The sequence below is a fragment of the Musca autumnalis genome, unplaced genomic scaffold (genome assembly GCF_047663935.1).
Source record: "Musca autumnalis isolate F117 unplaced genomic scaffold, ASM4766393v1 scaffold_2, whole genome shotgun sequence".
Lineage (NCBI taxonomy): Eukaryota > Metazoa > Arthropoda > Insecta > Diptera > Muscidae > Musca > Musca autumnalis.
In genome coordinates, this window is record NW_027411755.1 from 199,306,289 (window position 1) to 199,323,560 (window position 17,272).

Here is a 17,272-nt window from a genome sequence, read left to right on the forward strand (position 1 = left end):
AAGCTTTCTTTAATTTTAAATTAAAAGTTTAAACTAAAAATAAAAGAACCAATACATTTGTTTAACTTGAAAAAAAATTATAAATACATATTTAATAAAAAAATTTAAAGTTTAAATTAACACAAAGCATTATTTTTTAAAAGTATAAAGTCGCATAGTTATTGTTAAAATATAATTAAAAAGCTTTTAATGTTAAAATGTAACAAATAAAAATAAACTATTAAAATTTAGTAACAAAATAAATATATAAAAAATAATAGTCTTCAAAACTTTTTTTAATTTTTTAAATTGTTAATTTTTTAATTGGTATTTTTTGTTAATTTTTATATTTTAACATAAAAAGCTTTTTAATTATATTTTAACTCTTTTAATTTCAACCTTAAACTGATTTTTTGTTATATATTTATGTACATATGTATATATTTTTAAATTAAACAAAAATATTAGCTTTTTCTATTTTCAGTTTAATTTTTGAACTTAAAAAAGCTTTTTTTAATTTAATTAAAAAAGTGTGTTTAAATAATTATTAATTATTTATTCTTTTTCAAAACTAAAAAATATTTTATCATTAAATATTAATTATTAATTTTTAATTAATAAATTTAAATGATTAATTTTTAATTACTAATTTAATTATATAATATTTTTTTTAATAAATTCTTATAATTTTTTTCAAGTTTTTGTTTATTTTTTAGTTTAAACTTTTAATATAGAAAGCTTTTTTAATTTAAATTATAAAAGTGCATTTAATAAAAGCTTTGTTTTTAATTTGAAATTAAAAGTTTAAACTAAAAATAAAAGAGCTAATACATTTGTTTAACTTGAAAAATATTATAAATATTTAATAAAAAAACATTTTAAAGTTGAAATTAAAACAATGAATTATTTTTTAAACGTATAAAATCGCATAGTTATTGTTAAAATATGATTAAAAAGCGTTAAATGTTAAAATGTAACAAATAAAAATAAACTATTCAAATTTAATAACAAAATAAATAAATAAAAAAATAATTTTCATCAAAACTTTTTTTAATTATTTTTTATTGTTAATTTGTATATTTTAACATAAAATGATTTTTAATTACATTTTAACTCTTTTAATTTCAACCTTAAACTGATTTTTTGTTATATATTTATGTACATATGTATATTTTTAAATAAAACAAAGATATTAGCTTTTTATACCCTCAGCATATATGCTAACAGGCAAAATGTGCCTCATCGAAATAATGGCTTTAGACCCAAGTATGTTTGGACGAAATGTGTTTCAGACAATTTGGAGTCGATTGAGCAATGTCAGTCCGTCTGTCTGGCTGGCTGGAGCGCACGATAACTCTCGAAGGGATGAACCGATTCGGTCCAAAATTTGGCTTTCGTAATCTTTTGTCCAAACTTAGTTTAAGTTCGATGATGGGCTATATCGGTCCACTCCTTCAGGTACCTCCCCCACAAAACTTCGAAAATGTTCGGAAAATTTGTGCGCACGATATCTCTTGAAGGGAGTAACCGATTTGGTCCATACTTTGCCCATGGTAAAATGTGTATCAGACTTAGATAATGTTTCAATATAGACTCAATCGGTCCACTCCTTCGGGTACCTCCCACACTAAATTTCGGAAAAGTTCAGTTTCGAATCGCTTCGATTTTTGTTTTGGCAACTTGTATTCCCTGCCCCCCATAAGTCGGCACAAGTTTCATCAGGGGCAAGTCCATACTACCTGAGAAAATGCCCGGAAAGGTGCAAAAATCCCCTATGACAACTAGTGTAGTGGTTGGAGCGCATGATAACTCTCGAAGGGATCTGTCGATTCGGTCCAAAATTTGGCCTTCGTAATATTTTATCAAAACATAGTTTAAATTAGAAGATGGGCTGTATGGGTTCACCCCTTCAGGTACCTCCCCACAAAACATCAAAAATGTTCGGAAAAATTTTGGGCGCGATAACTCTTGAAGGGAGTGACCGATGTAATCTATACTTTGCACATCCTAATATATCTACCAGATATAGATCAGGTTCGAATATGGACTATATTTGTCTACTCCTTCTGGTACCTCTCACACAAAATTTCAAATAATTTCACTTTAAGACCTGCTCTCGAATCACTTTGATTTTTGTTGAAGCTATTTGCATTCGCTACCTCCACTTCGACGGTAAACGTTTTTTTAAAGGGCAAGTCCATATTTCTTGCGAAAACAGCCCGAAAGGTGTAAAAAAACCCTAAGTCAACATAAGTATGTGGCGGTTTAAGAACACGATAACTCTCGAACTGTTCAACCGATTTGGTCCAACATTTGGTCTTCGTCATATTATATCCAAACTTAGTTTCATGGGCAATACCGGTCCACAACATTCGGTACTTCTCCCCAATATTTAAAAAATTTCACTAAAATGCTAGAACGATATTACTTGAATGGGGCAACCAATTTGGTCCAAACTTTTGATCTCTTTATATTTTTTTTTCAAAATTTAGTTTAACTTCTAAAATGGCACATATCGGTCCTCCCTAAGGGTACCTCACCCACAAAAGTTCAACATTTGTGTTTTAGTGCAGTTAATTTCTAATCCAGATTTTTGTCGGCAAGTTCAAATGTCCAAAAAAGGGCCACAAAATTCTGAAGAGACCTTAAATACATTCGATCTGTCCGGAGGTAAAAGTTTCGCTTCACATTGGCTGAGGGTATATATCTGTCGGAAAACCCGACTGACACTTTTTTACTTGTGTATGTTACATACGAATGCACGAAGACATAATACCCCTTACCAGTGTGGTGTAGGATATAATAATTAAAAAGTTTTTAATGTTTAAATGTAACAATTAAAAATTAACCATTAAAATTTAATGAAATAAATTAAAAAAAGTTTTGAAGAAAAATAATTATTTAATATTTTTTCAAAACTTTTTTAATTATTTTAAATTGTTAATTTTTTTAATAGTTAATTTTTAATTACTAATTAAAAATAAACTATTAAAAAATTAACAATTAAAAATAATTAAAAATGTTTTAAAAAATATCAAATATTTATTTTTAATTAGTTATTAAAAATTAACTATTAAAAAAAAAATTAACAAATAAAAATAAAAATAATAATAATAATAATAATAATAATAATAATAATAATAATAATAATAATAATAATAATAATAATAATAATTTGAATTAGTAATTAAAAATTAACTATTAAAAAAAATTAACAATTAAAAGTTATTAAAAAAGTTTTGAAAAAATATTAAATAATTATAAAAATATTAAAAAAATAAAAATAATTATTTAATATTTTTTCAAAACTTGTTTAATTATTAATTTTTAATTTGTAATTAATTAGTAATTAAATATTAACTAAAAACATAAACAATTGAAAATAATTAAAAAAGTTTTGAAAAAATATTAAATAATTATTTTTATTTTTTTTAATATTTTTATAATTATTTAATATTTTTTCAAAACTTTTTTAATTTAATTACTAATTACTAATTAAAAATAATTATTTGAAATTTTTTTTAAAGTTTTTTTAATTATTTTTAATTGTTTATTTTTTTAATAGTTTATTTTTAATTACTTATTAAAAATTATCAAATAATTATTTTTAATTACTAATGAAAAATTAACTATTAAAAAATTAACAATTAAAAATAATTAAAAAAGTTTTAAAAAAATATCAAATAATTATTTTTAATTAGTAATTAAAAATTAACTATTAAAAAAACAAGTAAGAACAGACTATAGTCGGACGGGGCCGACCATGTGATACCCTATACCACTAAACGCGTCTTCTTGGGATAAAGTTATAAGATGTGCATTAGAAATTTTACCAATTTTCACACAAAAGTTTTGATCAATTTAACCCGCTAAATATTATCCGATCATACCGTTGACTTGCACGCTACTTCTTCATCTCAAACCAAAACTACGTTTAAAATTTCGCGCCGATCGGACTATTATTGCGACCTACAGAGCGGCTACAAAATCGAGCAAAAATTTTGTTTTTGGTCCATTTCATCCCTTTAACATTTCACGATCATCGCCAAAAACTAATCAGTTCTATTCTGGTCCAAACCCGACCTCCATACTAAATTTCGTGACAATCGGTCCATAATTGCGGCCTCTAGCTTGATTACAATTTTTAATGGACGGACAGACGGACGGACGGACGGACGGACACACATCGCTAAATCGCTTTATCTCGTCGAGATATGAAGTTTGGTATACCACATGAGGGGTCTACGACGAATATTTCGCGGCGTTACATGAATTTTTGGGAAAACAAACTTATTATACCCTTTTCCACATTGTGGTATAGGGTATAAATAACAAATAAAAATAATTATAATAATAATAATTTGAATTAGTAATTAAAAATTAACTATTAAAAAAAATTAACATTTAAAAGGAATTAAAAAAGTTTTGAAAAAATATTGAGTAATTATTTTTAATTAGTAATTAAAAAATAACTATTAAAAAAATAACAAATAAAAATAATTAAAAAAGTCTTGAAAAAAAATATTAAATAATAATTTTTCTTTTTCAATTTACTTTACAATTTACTTACTTTTTGTTAAACATAAAATATTTTTTATTTATTTTGTTATTAAATATTAAATATTAATTTTTAATTATTAAATTTTAATCGTTAATGTTTAATTATTATTTTTTAATGATTGATTACTGATTAATATTAATGATGAAGTCTCCCTTGTCCCTTCTGGGATGTTTGTGGAACTATTATTGTTATTTAATGATTAATATTTAATTATTCGTTTTACTTATATATCAATCTGTTTTATATTTAAAAGGTGTGTATAAACAAATGTTTTTAATTTAAGTTATTTAATAGTAAAAAATAAATAAACAAGTTGAGAAAAAAATGAAATTTTTAATTAATTTATTTATTAATTGTTAATTTTTAATTATTATATTTTACTAAAAAAAAGAAACTTTTTAATTTTATTTTACAAATAACTATGCGATTTTTAAAGCTTAAAAATCTTTATATGTTTTTTATTAAATATTTATAATTTTTTTCAAGTCATACAGAACTATTTATTTATTTTTTATTTATTTTTTATTTCATAAAAGTTTTACATATAATTACATATTATACCCCACGAAGCTTTATTGGCTTTGCTTTTTCTATTTTAAGTTTACATTTTTTAAAATAAAAAAGCTTTTTTAATTTTAGTAATGGCCTGTTTCTCAAAGACGATTGGAATTCAAATTCTTTCGAATTATATCAAACTCCTGTTGTTGTTGTCAATAAAAACAATTAACAATTAATTTTCAGAAAAAGAAGTTTGCTAGTATTTCGGACGAATTTGTATTCGAATCGCCTTAGAGAAACAGGCCATAAATGTATTTAATTATTTGATTTTTGTTCAAAGATTTAAAATATTTTTTTTTTCATTTTATTAAAATAAATATTAAATAAATATTATTTTTATATTAAATATTTATATAATTATTTGTTTTATATTTAATAGGTGTGTATATATGTATGTCTTTCTCTTTTTACTTACCGCTTCCACAGGGGCTCCATTATACCCCAATTTTGTATGCGTGTATTTCCGTTTCCTTAACGATCCACCACGGAGTTTAGTAATTAAAAAATAAAAATCGATAATTGAGAAGAAATTTCTATGGTTTTTCGCGATAACCTCCTAATGATGATGAAGGAGAAAACAAAAAAGAGAAGAAGAAGAATAAACGTTTAAAACACGGGACACTTCCTTTGTTTAAAAAAAAGTAATTTTTGCCGATGAAGAAAACACACAAACACACAAGAAGACGAAACAAAAACACAACAACACTTTTAACACTTAATTTCAAATTTTTTCAATATTAAAATTTATATAAAATATAATTAAAATTTAAACACATGTTCATTTGTTTGAAATTACTTTGATTACTGGAAGTTATTCGCTGCTTTATTTTTTTCAATTTTTTTTTTTGTAAACTAAACTAATGTTTTATAAAAAGAACTACAAATTCATTTGAACTTTTCTTTTTTTAAAGTTTAGTTGTTTTTTTTTTAATTTTTTCTAATCCAAGTTAACGGTGAACCCCATCCATTTGCTCCCTTTTTTTCTTTCTTTGGTTCTTGGCTTTGGACTCAAAAAGGGAGAACGGACGGAAGTGGGAAAAAGGTATGTTTTTTCGATTTCAGTTTTTCTTTTTCTTTGGTTCGTGCAAACAGCGCGTCGATCCGTTTGTGGAGATCGACTGGAGCGTACTGATGACTGGAGAATTTAGAGAAAATGCACAAACATTAGCAGTGTTGTGGTTTTTTACTTAAGTTCGTGTTTCGAACTCTTCGTGTTTTCGTTTCGTCGATGATGTGATGTTTGGTGACTGCTTTCTTTGCTGGCTGGTTTTTTTCTTGTTATATGTAAATTTGTTTGTCTCCTTCGGCGTTACTTTTTTTCTTGGACAATGTTCTAAACTGAACCTACTACTTACTTGCGAAGGCAGAACACGACTAATTATAGTATAAATTGCAGTCAACAGTAAAGCATCATCTCACAGTAAAATTCAATATTCAACATAGGCTACACGCACACACACACACACTCTCTTGGCGTATATGTATACAGCTTGTGGATGAGGCAATGCTTTAGCAGATACCATATGATGGTTGATCGTGTGTACATTCGCCTATGATATAATGCTCTAAGAGAGACCTGAGTGTATGTGTGTGAAATTGTGTAAGAGAAGTATATTGTGTGAGCAAAGCAAACGAATGAAAAACGAAACAACGAGCAAACAGCCGAACGATCGATCGTTTGAATCAATAAAATAATTCTTCTATGTTCACATGCAAGTTGCGGTGGTATTGGTGAATATATGTATAGACGACATACTGCTGCTCCTTTGTACACACAGACTCTATCCGTGTATGACGATGATGATGAAATTATCACACATCTTCTATTCGACACACATGGTGTCATACACTATATGTGACTATCACACATATTACTGATAAACACACACACACATTTATTTGACGTTTGCATACAGAATATAGTTTTTCCATAGAATATGTGATTTACTTATGTTTATATTATCATGTGTGTGTGTGTTCGTTTTTTTTTCAAATGATAACTTTTTTGACTTCTAGAGGTTTTTTGTTGCTTTTCAAATATTTTTTTGGGGGAGCTTAATTTCGGAACCTTGGTTTCTAGGGTTTCCTTTTACTTCACCATGGATTTTGTTGTTGTTACTTTTACTTCATCGTTTCTAAAATGTAATATCATCGCTACTCGTGTTGATCACACTTATGCACACATACATGTACACGTTCTTATATTTCATGCCATGAATATAACAGTAGAGCCTTCGTTTCTACCTTTATAAATAGTATTCGCTTCTGAGGAGCTGATCCCAAAGTGTTAATATAAAATTGATTTCATTTTGTTTTGTTTGTGTGTTTGTCAAGAGAGGGTTCCACTGTTGATGAATATTTTACAATTATGTGCTTATTAAAATATACATTAATATTTTTGTTTAATTCATAAAAGTATTCCATTGCCTTTTAGTATTTACATACTTATATTATATTTTACCCTACAGTCGATCTTTAGATCTACATAAAATCTTTTATTGACAGGAGACCATCAGAAGAGCATTTTAAGGTCTCCTAAGACAGAAGTCCTTCTTTAGGTCTTCCATAGACAGAAGACCATCTTAAGGTCTCCTATGGACTGAATACTTCCTTTAGGCCTTCTTTACACAGAAAACCTTGTTTTGTTTTTTTATAGACAGAAGCCCATCTAAAGGTCTTCCATAGATGGAAGGAAGACAATCTTAAAGTTTTTTATGGACAGATGACCATCTAAAGGTCTTCTGTAGATAGGAGAATATATTAAAATCGTGTATAACCAAGAGAAGGCAGGAGACAATATTAAGGTTTTCTATAAACAGAAGACCATCTTAAGATCTTCTATAGATAGAAGTCAATTCTAAAAGGTCTGCTATAAACAGAAGACCTGCGTAACCATATTAATGTCCTGTAAAGACAGGCAATCCTTTTAAAACCTTCTAAAGACAAAAAATTTTCTTAATTAATTTTCTAATTTTCTAATAGCATGAATACCTTCTGAACGTCTTCTATAGATCATCTCAAGGTTCTTTTATATACAGAAAACCTTAGTTAGGTCTTCTATATACAACCTTTTTAGGGTCTTATATAGACAGAATACAATCTTAAGGTCTTTTATAGAACTACTTTGAGTCTTTTATAGGCAGAAGACCATCTTAATGTCATCTATGGGCAGCAGATTTTGTTAAGGTCTTCTATAGACAGAAGACCATATTAAGGTCCTCTATAGAGAGGAGACCCTTTACTAAATACAAAATATCTTCTTAAGGTCTTCCATAGACAAAAGAACATTTTAAGGTGTTTTATAGACAGGAGACAATTTCTAGGTCTTCTGTAGGCAGAATGCCATTTTTAGGTCTTCTATAGACAGAAGACCATCATATACCCCGGTAACACTTAACCGGATTAACCCAGTGGGCTTGGGTTTAAAATATCAATTCCATAGCGCAAATGTCAAATAAAACCTCATAAAGTGGGTTAACCTGACAAAAAGCTTTAGTGTAACCTTGCTACTTAGGTCTTCTATAGACCATCTTCAGGGCTTTTATATTCAGAAGACCTACTTTAGGTCTTTTATAGACCTTTTTTGGGCCTGCTATAGGCAGAAGACCATCTTAAGGTCGTTTATAGAACTACTTCTATAGACAAAGGACCATCTTAAGGCTTTCTTTAGGCCACATTAAGGTCTTCTATAGACCATATTTAGGTCTTCTATACACCTTCCATAAGCCCTCTATAGAAAGAAGACCATCTTAAGGTCTTCTATAAACAGGAGACCTGTTCAAGGTCTTCTGTAGACAGAAGGCCATCTTAAGGTCTCCAATGGACAGAAAACCTTCTTTAGGTCTTCTATATACTTTTTTGGGGACTTATATAAACAGAAGACCATCTTGAGGTTTTCTATAGACCATTTTCAGGGCTTCTGTATACAGAAGACCTTCTTTAGGTCTTCTATAGACCTTTTGTGGGCCTTCTACAGACAGAAGACTATCTTATGGTTTACTGTAGACCATTTTCAGGGCTTCTATAGCACTTTTTTGGGCCTTCTACCGACAGAAGACCAACTTAAGTTAGTTTACAGAACTACTTTGGGTCTTCTATATGCAGGAGACTATCATAAGGTCTTCTATAGACCTGCATTGGGCCTTATATAGGCCGAAGGCTATATTAAGGCAAAATATCTTCTTAAGGTCTTCCATAGACAAAAGATTGTGTCAAGGTCTACTATAGACTTAGGTCTTCTAAAGACTTTCTTTAAGTCCACTATAGAAAGAAGACCATCTAATTGTATTCTAAAGGCAGAAGACCATCTTAGAGTCTTCTACTCACCTTTTTATACCCTCAGCATTTATGCTAACGAGGGTATATGGTAAATTTCAAATTTCCTTTATAATTCCATAGAAAAAAAAATTAAAAATTTTTTTGGCGAGCACATCCGCCATTTTTGGTACATGGGTTACGAAAAAAATTGTGGTTTCAAATCTGTTCGCGTTCACAAAATTGGATGCTGCACTCAAAAGTTATGGGGGGTTTTACTGTCTTATAAAGAAAAAATATTTAAAAATTCCTATTGTGTTGTAATAAAATGATATCTATCCGTAGATGCTAAAATAGTTGCTAAAATTTATTTTTATTTTCGCGGAAAATCCAAAAATTGTAGAAATCTTGGAGTAACTTTTATTTATTCTAACTTAGAGTCCATAAAAATCTCTAAAAAAATAATTTAGAAATACGTACAGAATCTAGAGAACGCTTAGAAAAATGTGAGACCAAAATTATAAAGATCGCGTTTAAAACTTGCATATTACAGCAACAACACAGAACGGAAACTTACTGTTGGAAATTATTTCAAAAACATATTTTTTGGTTAAATACGAAAAATTAAAAAAAAAATGTTGGGAGTTATTCTATTATTTCGCTAAATTTCCATACAAAACCTGAAGTATTTTGCTTAAACTTCTACAAGAAATGTAATTAGTCATCGGGGAAGTATATTTGCTTTCTGTGATAAGCAATAGAAATAAGAAGTAGAGAATAAAATTGAAATTACAATCAAAGAAAACACATAGATATTAAAAACCGTATAATTCGCGAATCCGTTTAAATCAGTTGAGGTGCATGTGCATTTCGGATACAGGGAGTCCATGTCTATCAATGTGTATGGATTTTCCCATGTTTCATTCAGCGGCCAAAGTGTGCCATCAGTTGCATCTTACTATTCAAAAAACCTTCTAGTGGGCAAAAGTTACGCGATGTGCATATGATTATAAGGTGCATCCGATTTCAATGGCCGCCTATTAAAAATACGTCAATATAAATTATTTTAGACAGATTCGTCAGGAACTGCGGATGTGCCACCACATTCTATTTTGGGATAAATAGGGATATTACTCCCGAATCTTTATAATTTGTGACACACCTTTTAGGCAAATATTATAATCGCGTATAAAGGATTACATTTATGTAAAAATAATCAAAGAAAATCGCGGTTCAATTCGCGGAATTGTCAAAATATATTTTTGCAGATTTTCCTACTTTCAAGGCATCTATATCCGGCGTTTTAGTGGATGGATTCGAACGCGGAAGGGCTTATTAGATCCGGCACGTAAAAAAACTAAAATCACGCGGGGTTCAGGGGTACCTGTACGACAGTTGTAAATTTTAAAGCCAAAAAATAGGTTTTTTCAGAAAATTTACGCACCAAATTTTCGCCTTTGGACTCCTATTACTACGAAGCTGTACGGAGCACACTCATGAGATATACATCGAACGACGTGGAATCGCGAGTTTTACAATCCTATAAACTAGTTTCGATTATTATCTAGTTGCACCCACTAATTATAAGAAAAATTCGAAAAACACTGAAATCAAAACTTCAAAATGTCACTTTCATACACTTCATACGGGCAAAATGTGCCTCATCGAAATAATGGTTTTAGACCCCAAGTATGTTTGGACGAAATGTGTTTCAGACAATTTAGAGTCAATTGAGCAATGTCCGTCCGTCTGTCTGTCCGTCTGGCTGGCTGGAGCGCACGATAACTCTCGAACGGATGAACCGATTCGGTTCAAATTTTGGCATTCGTAAAATTTTGTCCAAACTTAGTTTAAGTTCGAAGATGGGCTATATCGGTCCACTACTTCCGGTACCTCCCCCACAAAAGTTCGAAAATGTTCGGAAAATTTGTGCGCACTATAACTCTTGAAGGGAGTAACCCATTTATTCCATACTTTGCCCATCGTAAAATGTGTACCAGACTTAGATAATGTTTCAATATAGACTCAATCGGCCCACTCCTTCGGGTAGTTTTGGGCCATCTCTCGAATCGCTTTGATTTTTGTTTTAGCAACTTGTATTCACTGCCCTCCACGACGGTACAAGTTGCATCAGGGGCAAGTCCATACTTCTTGAGAAAATAGCCCGAAAGTTGCAAAAAACCCCTATGACACCGTGTGAGGTGCTTGGAGCGCAAGATAACTCTCGAACGGATCTGCCGATTGGGTCCATAATTTGGCCTTAGTAATATTTTGTCCAAACATAGTTTAAGTTTGAAGATAAGCCATATCGGTCCACTCCTTCAGGTACCTCCCCCACAAAAGTTCAAAAATGTTCGGAAAAATTGTTCGTACGGTAATTCTTCAAGGGAGTGGCCGAATTGGTCTATACTTTACACTTCCTAATATATCTACCAGATATATATCAGATTCAAATGTGGACTATATTTGTCCACTCCATCCGGTACCTCCCACACAAAATTTCAGATAAGTTCACTTTAAGACCTGATATCGAATCACTTTGATTTTTGTTGAAACAACTTGCATCGCTGCCTCAATTACGATGGTAAAAGTTTTTTTAGGGGCAAGTCCATTCTTCTTGATAAAACCTGAAAGGTTTAAAAACCGCATAGCACCATATGTAGTTGCTGGAGATCACTATAATTTGCGAATTGATCAACAGATTTGGTCCAAAATTTGCCTTTCGTCATATTTTGTCCAAACTTAGTCTCAGTACGAAGATGGGCAACAACTTCCGGTACTTCCCCTCAATATTTAAAAGAAATTCACTAAAAATGCAAAATGGAATGCACGGTGTCTCTTGAACGGGGCAACCAATTTGTTCAAAACTTTGAATTTTCTTATATGTTGTCCAAATTTAGCTTAACTTCCAAAATGACCGATATCGATTTTCTGGTCCAAAATTTATGCGATGACCCACTGAAAAGACTATTAGATCAAATTTCGTAATGGACTATGTGGGTCCATTCCTTTAAGTACCTCCTCCGCAACACTTTTGAATTTTAATCCCAATCCACATTTTTGTCGGCAAGTTCAAATGTACAAAATATTTGTTTATAAATACACGATTTAAAAAAAAAAGATATTTCTTTTTAAATCCACGATTTAAAAAAAAAATGTTTTTAAAAATCCACGTATTAATAAAAATGTTTTTTTTTTAAATTCAGGATTTAATAAAAAATATTTTTTTTAAATCCGATTTAATATTTTTTTAAATCCGATTTAATATTTTTTTAAATCAACGATTAATAAAAGATTTTTTTTAAGTCCACGATTTAATAAAAGAAATGTGTTTTAATTCAAGATTTAATATTCTGTTTTTAATTCACAATTTAATAAAACATACATATTTGCTTAAAACTACACTATTTAGTAAAAAATATTTCTTTTTAAATCCACGATTTAATAAAATATTTTTTTTTTCCACAATTAAATAAAAAAAATATTTTTTTTTAATTCCGATTTAATAAAACAATATTTTTTAAAAATCCACGAATTAATAAAAATATTTTTTTTAATCCACGATTAAATACAAAATATTATTTTAAATAAAAAAATATTTAATAAAAATACAGTTTTAAAAATACACGATTTAAAAAAAAATATTTTTTAATCCACGATTTAATATTTTTTTAAATCAACGATTTAATAAAAGATTTTTTTAAATAAACGGTTTAATAAAAGATTTTTTTTTTAAATCCACGATTTAATAAAATAAATATTTTTATGCCCTCGGCATTTATGCTAACGAGGGTGGGTATATACACTTTCATACGGGCAATATGTACATCATCGAAATAATGGTTTTAGACCCTATACCTGGTAGATCAGGTGTGAATATAGACTATATTTGTCCACTCCTTCGGGTACCTCCCACACAAAATTTCGGATAAGTCCACTTTAAGATTTGATTTTTGTTGAAGCAACTTGCATTCACTGACCCCCTTTACAATGGTACAAGTTTTTTCAGGGGCAATTAAATACTTCCTGAGAAAATAACCCGAATGTTGTAAAAATCCCTATGGCACCATGTGTAGTGGTTGGAGCGCACTATAGCACTCGAACTGGTCAACCGATTTGGTCGGTAATTTGGCCTTCGACATATTTTGTCCAAACTTAGTTTCAGTTCGAAGATGGGCAATAGCGGTCCACAACTACTGTACTTCCCCACAAAATTTTTAAAAAAATGTCAATAAAATGGTATGCACGATACACTTACTTGAACGGGGTAACCAATTGTGATCCAAACTTTGGATCTTCAAATATGTTGTCCAAAGTTAGTTTAACTTCCAAAAATGACCCATATTGGTCCTCTCCTTAAGGTACCTTCCTTGCAAAAGTTCAAAATTTTGGTTTAAGTGCAGTTTAGGATCTGTTCGAAGATGCTTTGAAAATGTATACCGATGCTATTCGTTGTGGTTCTGTTTACAGCCATATTATGTTTTCCGTGGACAAGTTCATGCATCCTGGCATACTGGTCCAAATGTTATACGATGACCCAATGAAATGAATAAGTGGGTGCGATATATCGAAAAGATATGACTCCCAAAATAAGATCCACTTTCATAATGGACTACTTTTAAACTTTAATCCTAATCCAAATTTTTGTCTGCAAATTAAAATGTTCAAGCAAAATCGTTAAAACATAATAAAGCCCTAAAAATTTGAACTTTGACCTAGATTTATTTGAAAATCCCTCCGGCGATTTTTTTCGTTTTTTGATTTTTATCATCTATTAACATTGTAGTTTCAGAATCCTCAAAAATTCCCAGGTGTAAGTACCATTCATTTAAAATTAGTTAAGGCGCACCGTGAATATTATATAATTTTTTTTTAATACCCCAGCAAAATTTGACGGAAGGGGTTCTTTGCGATGACGTGATTTCATGTCATCTTTTGCATTGGTTCAAAGGAAGTCGTGGAAGATCCGATCTTTTCATTAGGATTTGAACCAATGCAAAGGAAGTCGTGAAAGATCCGATCTTTTCATCAGCATTTGTACCCATTCCATCGATCCAATAGAGATGATGTTTGTGTTTTTATTTACACACCTGTTTATTTTCATTTTGATATGTTCCAGTACTGCAAAAATCTACTAATTTTTACTATTTTTTCCGATAACATAAAGGAAAAATTGTTATCGTAGTAAAAATAAGTAGATTCTTGCAGTTTCTGGAACAGACCAAAGTTGTTAGAACTGTCGTCGTGATGTTGTCTTACATTTCCTGTATATCAAACAACTAAAACTTCTAAACAATTGGTATTATATGAAGTCCCAACCATCGAGCTAAAAATAGAATCGGACTGCACACATTGCTATTTTAAAAGTTCCCTTGTCTGTTCTAAATCTGACATAGAATGAAATCAATCAAATCTCGCTTCTTGGAATTTGAAAAAAAAGTCCGAAACGAAAAGGAACTAGAAACTGAAAATAAAGAAGAAACTACTTTTGGAAAGAAACAATTAAAAATAAATTAATTAAGCATAAATGGTATTTTCCATAAAAAGTCTCTCCTCCCCGTTCGTTACATTTTGTTCTTAGAGATCCCTAAAGCAAGCCGGGTTGTAGATCTCTACATATTTCCGTCACTAAACAAAAGAGTATAAATTACCAAAATGTTGTTATAAAATAACAAAATTATAAAATAAAACTAATTTACGAAATAAAAATACTTAAAGGAGTGCATTTGGAGTCCATGTCGAAATCTGAACTGGTGATGGGAAGATAATTGAAAAAACCTTTTGTAAGATGAAAGAATATCAGTTGCGGAGAACGGAGGAAGTAATTATTTTCGTTGCAGCGGTGGTGATTACATTGCAATTTTGGATGTAAACTTTTGAAAAGCTAAACTGATAAATTAATTGTAGTTATTTCATGAATTCGTTTTAATTAATAAAGAGTTTTGTTTTTCATGAAAAGCATATTTCAATACAGCATTTCCATTTTCCAAACAATACATGAAAATTTCATGCCAAGGGGTTGGTGAAAATGACATGCCAAAGCATTGGTTAAAATGACATGTCAAAGCATGGGTGAAAATGACGTGTCAAAGCATTGGTGAAAATGACATGTCAAATCATTGGTGGAAATGACATGCCAAAGCATTGGTGGAAATGACATGTCAACGCATTGGTTAAAATGACATGCTTAGGATCCAGAAAAGAACGTCATCTTTTGGGGTCCACGCTCATATAAAATTCATCGATGAAGATGCTAAAAAGATGACAAGCTAGATCACTTGCACCCATGATTGAATGTCATCTTTGGCATCGAACATTTTGCTGGGACACAATTAAATAATATATATTTTTTTAAATCCACGATTTAATAAAAAATATTTTTTTTTTAAATCCACGATTTATAATTTTTTTTTTTTTAAATCCACGATTTAATAAAAAAATATTTTTTTTTAAATCCTCGATTTATAATTTTTTTTAAATCCACGATTTAATATAAAATATTTTTTTAAAAATCCACGATTTAATAAAAAAAAATATTTTTTTTTTAACATTCACGATTTACTCTGATGAAACACCGTTGCTGCAACGTGGGGCGCCAGCTGTAAGCTTATCAGAAAAGGTCTTTCGATATCTGCAGGGTTATTCTTAATTTTGCCCGCTGATGCTGTATTGTCATCCTCCCAAAGACTATCTGTACTGCTGTCGGATGAGTACGTGCTACTTTCGAAACAATTAGGTATCGCGAGCTCGTAAGTGTGAAAAAGTTGGTTCCATTGTCGTCTTTTGCTTGGATCAGTGGATGGTATTGGCACCAGCAGGTGGTGATCTCTATTTGCAGTTTGTAGAGGTTCTGTTTCTCTTTGGTATCCATCCTTTTACCTTGGTGATGTCAAACAGATCCTTCAATGAATCAACTTTTCGCACAGCTTGTACTCCTTCAGAAGTTTTGTTAGTTTTGCACAAATGGCTTGCTCCATAGGGATTTAAGCTTTAAATATGGCCTTAAATAATTACCGCTAATAAATGTGGTTTCTGTAAAAAAAGGCTTCAATAAAATGCTTCAATAAAAAATGCAGTTTCATCAAAATTTGATACAAGTCTCTAGAAACATAAGTCTCTTCACGTAAGATATATTATTAAATCCAAAGTACAGTGTAAAACTTCTAAGGTTAATAAAGTAATTGATTCACATCAATGCGACCTTGCTTAGACCTGGAAAATCCACCATGGACCCTATCTTCATATGTATACTGTTCAAGTCATAACTAAATCTTATGTCCCCAAGAAGCTTATGCGGTTTTGCAAAATTAGGAAAAACAAAGCTATCCGAACGTTTCTATACCAAACGAGGATTTTGACAAGATTTGAATCCTGTGATCTACCCTTGTGGTCATACAATTATGTCACTTTATAAAGACATCTGAAAAGATACAATAATATTAAAACGGCTTATTTTTCCATTCACGATTCTACCGCAAAAGATCTTCTGAAGTGCATAATAATGATAATTGTTCCCACAAACATTCCAGAAGGGACATGGGAGACTTCTCTCATCTGAAATGCAAGGGTTTATTGCAATCAATTTGTCGAGTGAATTGATTTCAGTTTATGGTGAAGATGTAGAGCATATCCCAATGCCGTGATTGCCGTTTTCAGTCAGATTTTGTGTTTTTAATATTTTTTACTGTAATTTACACTGTTACATTGTTGTGTAGTTTTTTTGCTGTTTTTAGTTGCGATTATCTTTAAATTGTGCCATTGCTGCTGCTGATCACATCACTTTGAAATCCAACAACAAAAACCGTAGCATATTTTTAAAATAATTTTTCTTGTTGTTGTAATTATTGTACATTTCGTAAGTCAAGTCTCACTGGCTCGTTGTTATTTGTTAGTTGCTGTTGTTGTAGTAACATTTGTTAT

At 30.2% G+C, this 17,272-nt stretch overlaps 1 protein-coding gene across 2 annotated transcripts in view; it reads right to left on the reverse strand.

Moving 5' to 3' along the window:
• Col4a1 (Collagen type IV alpha 1) overlaps window positions 1–6,515 on the reverse strand; it is a 30,490-nt gene extending 23,975 nt beyond the window's left edge. The window contains exons 1-2 of one of the 2 annotated variants that reach the window (XM_073970566.1): window positions 6,454–6,515; window positions 5,514–5,654 (exon numbers count right to left, since the gene is read on the reverse strand). In XM_073970566.1, the coding sequence (XP_073826667.1) occupies window positions 5,514–5,533 (20 nt within the window). In that variant the 5' untranslated portion in view covers window positions 5,534–5,654; window positions 6,454–6,515. Of the gene's footprint in view, window positions 1–5,513; window positions 5,655–5,894; window positions 6,258–6,453 lie in introns of those variants that run through there. The other variant, XM_073970565.1, reaches the window with a different exon arrangement.
• Between the last annotated feature and the right edge of the window lie 10,757 nt (window positions 6,516–17,272).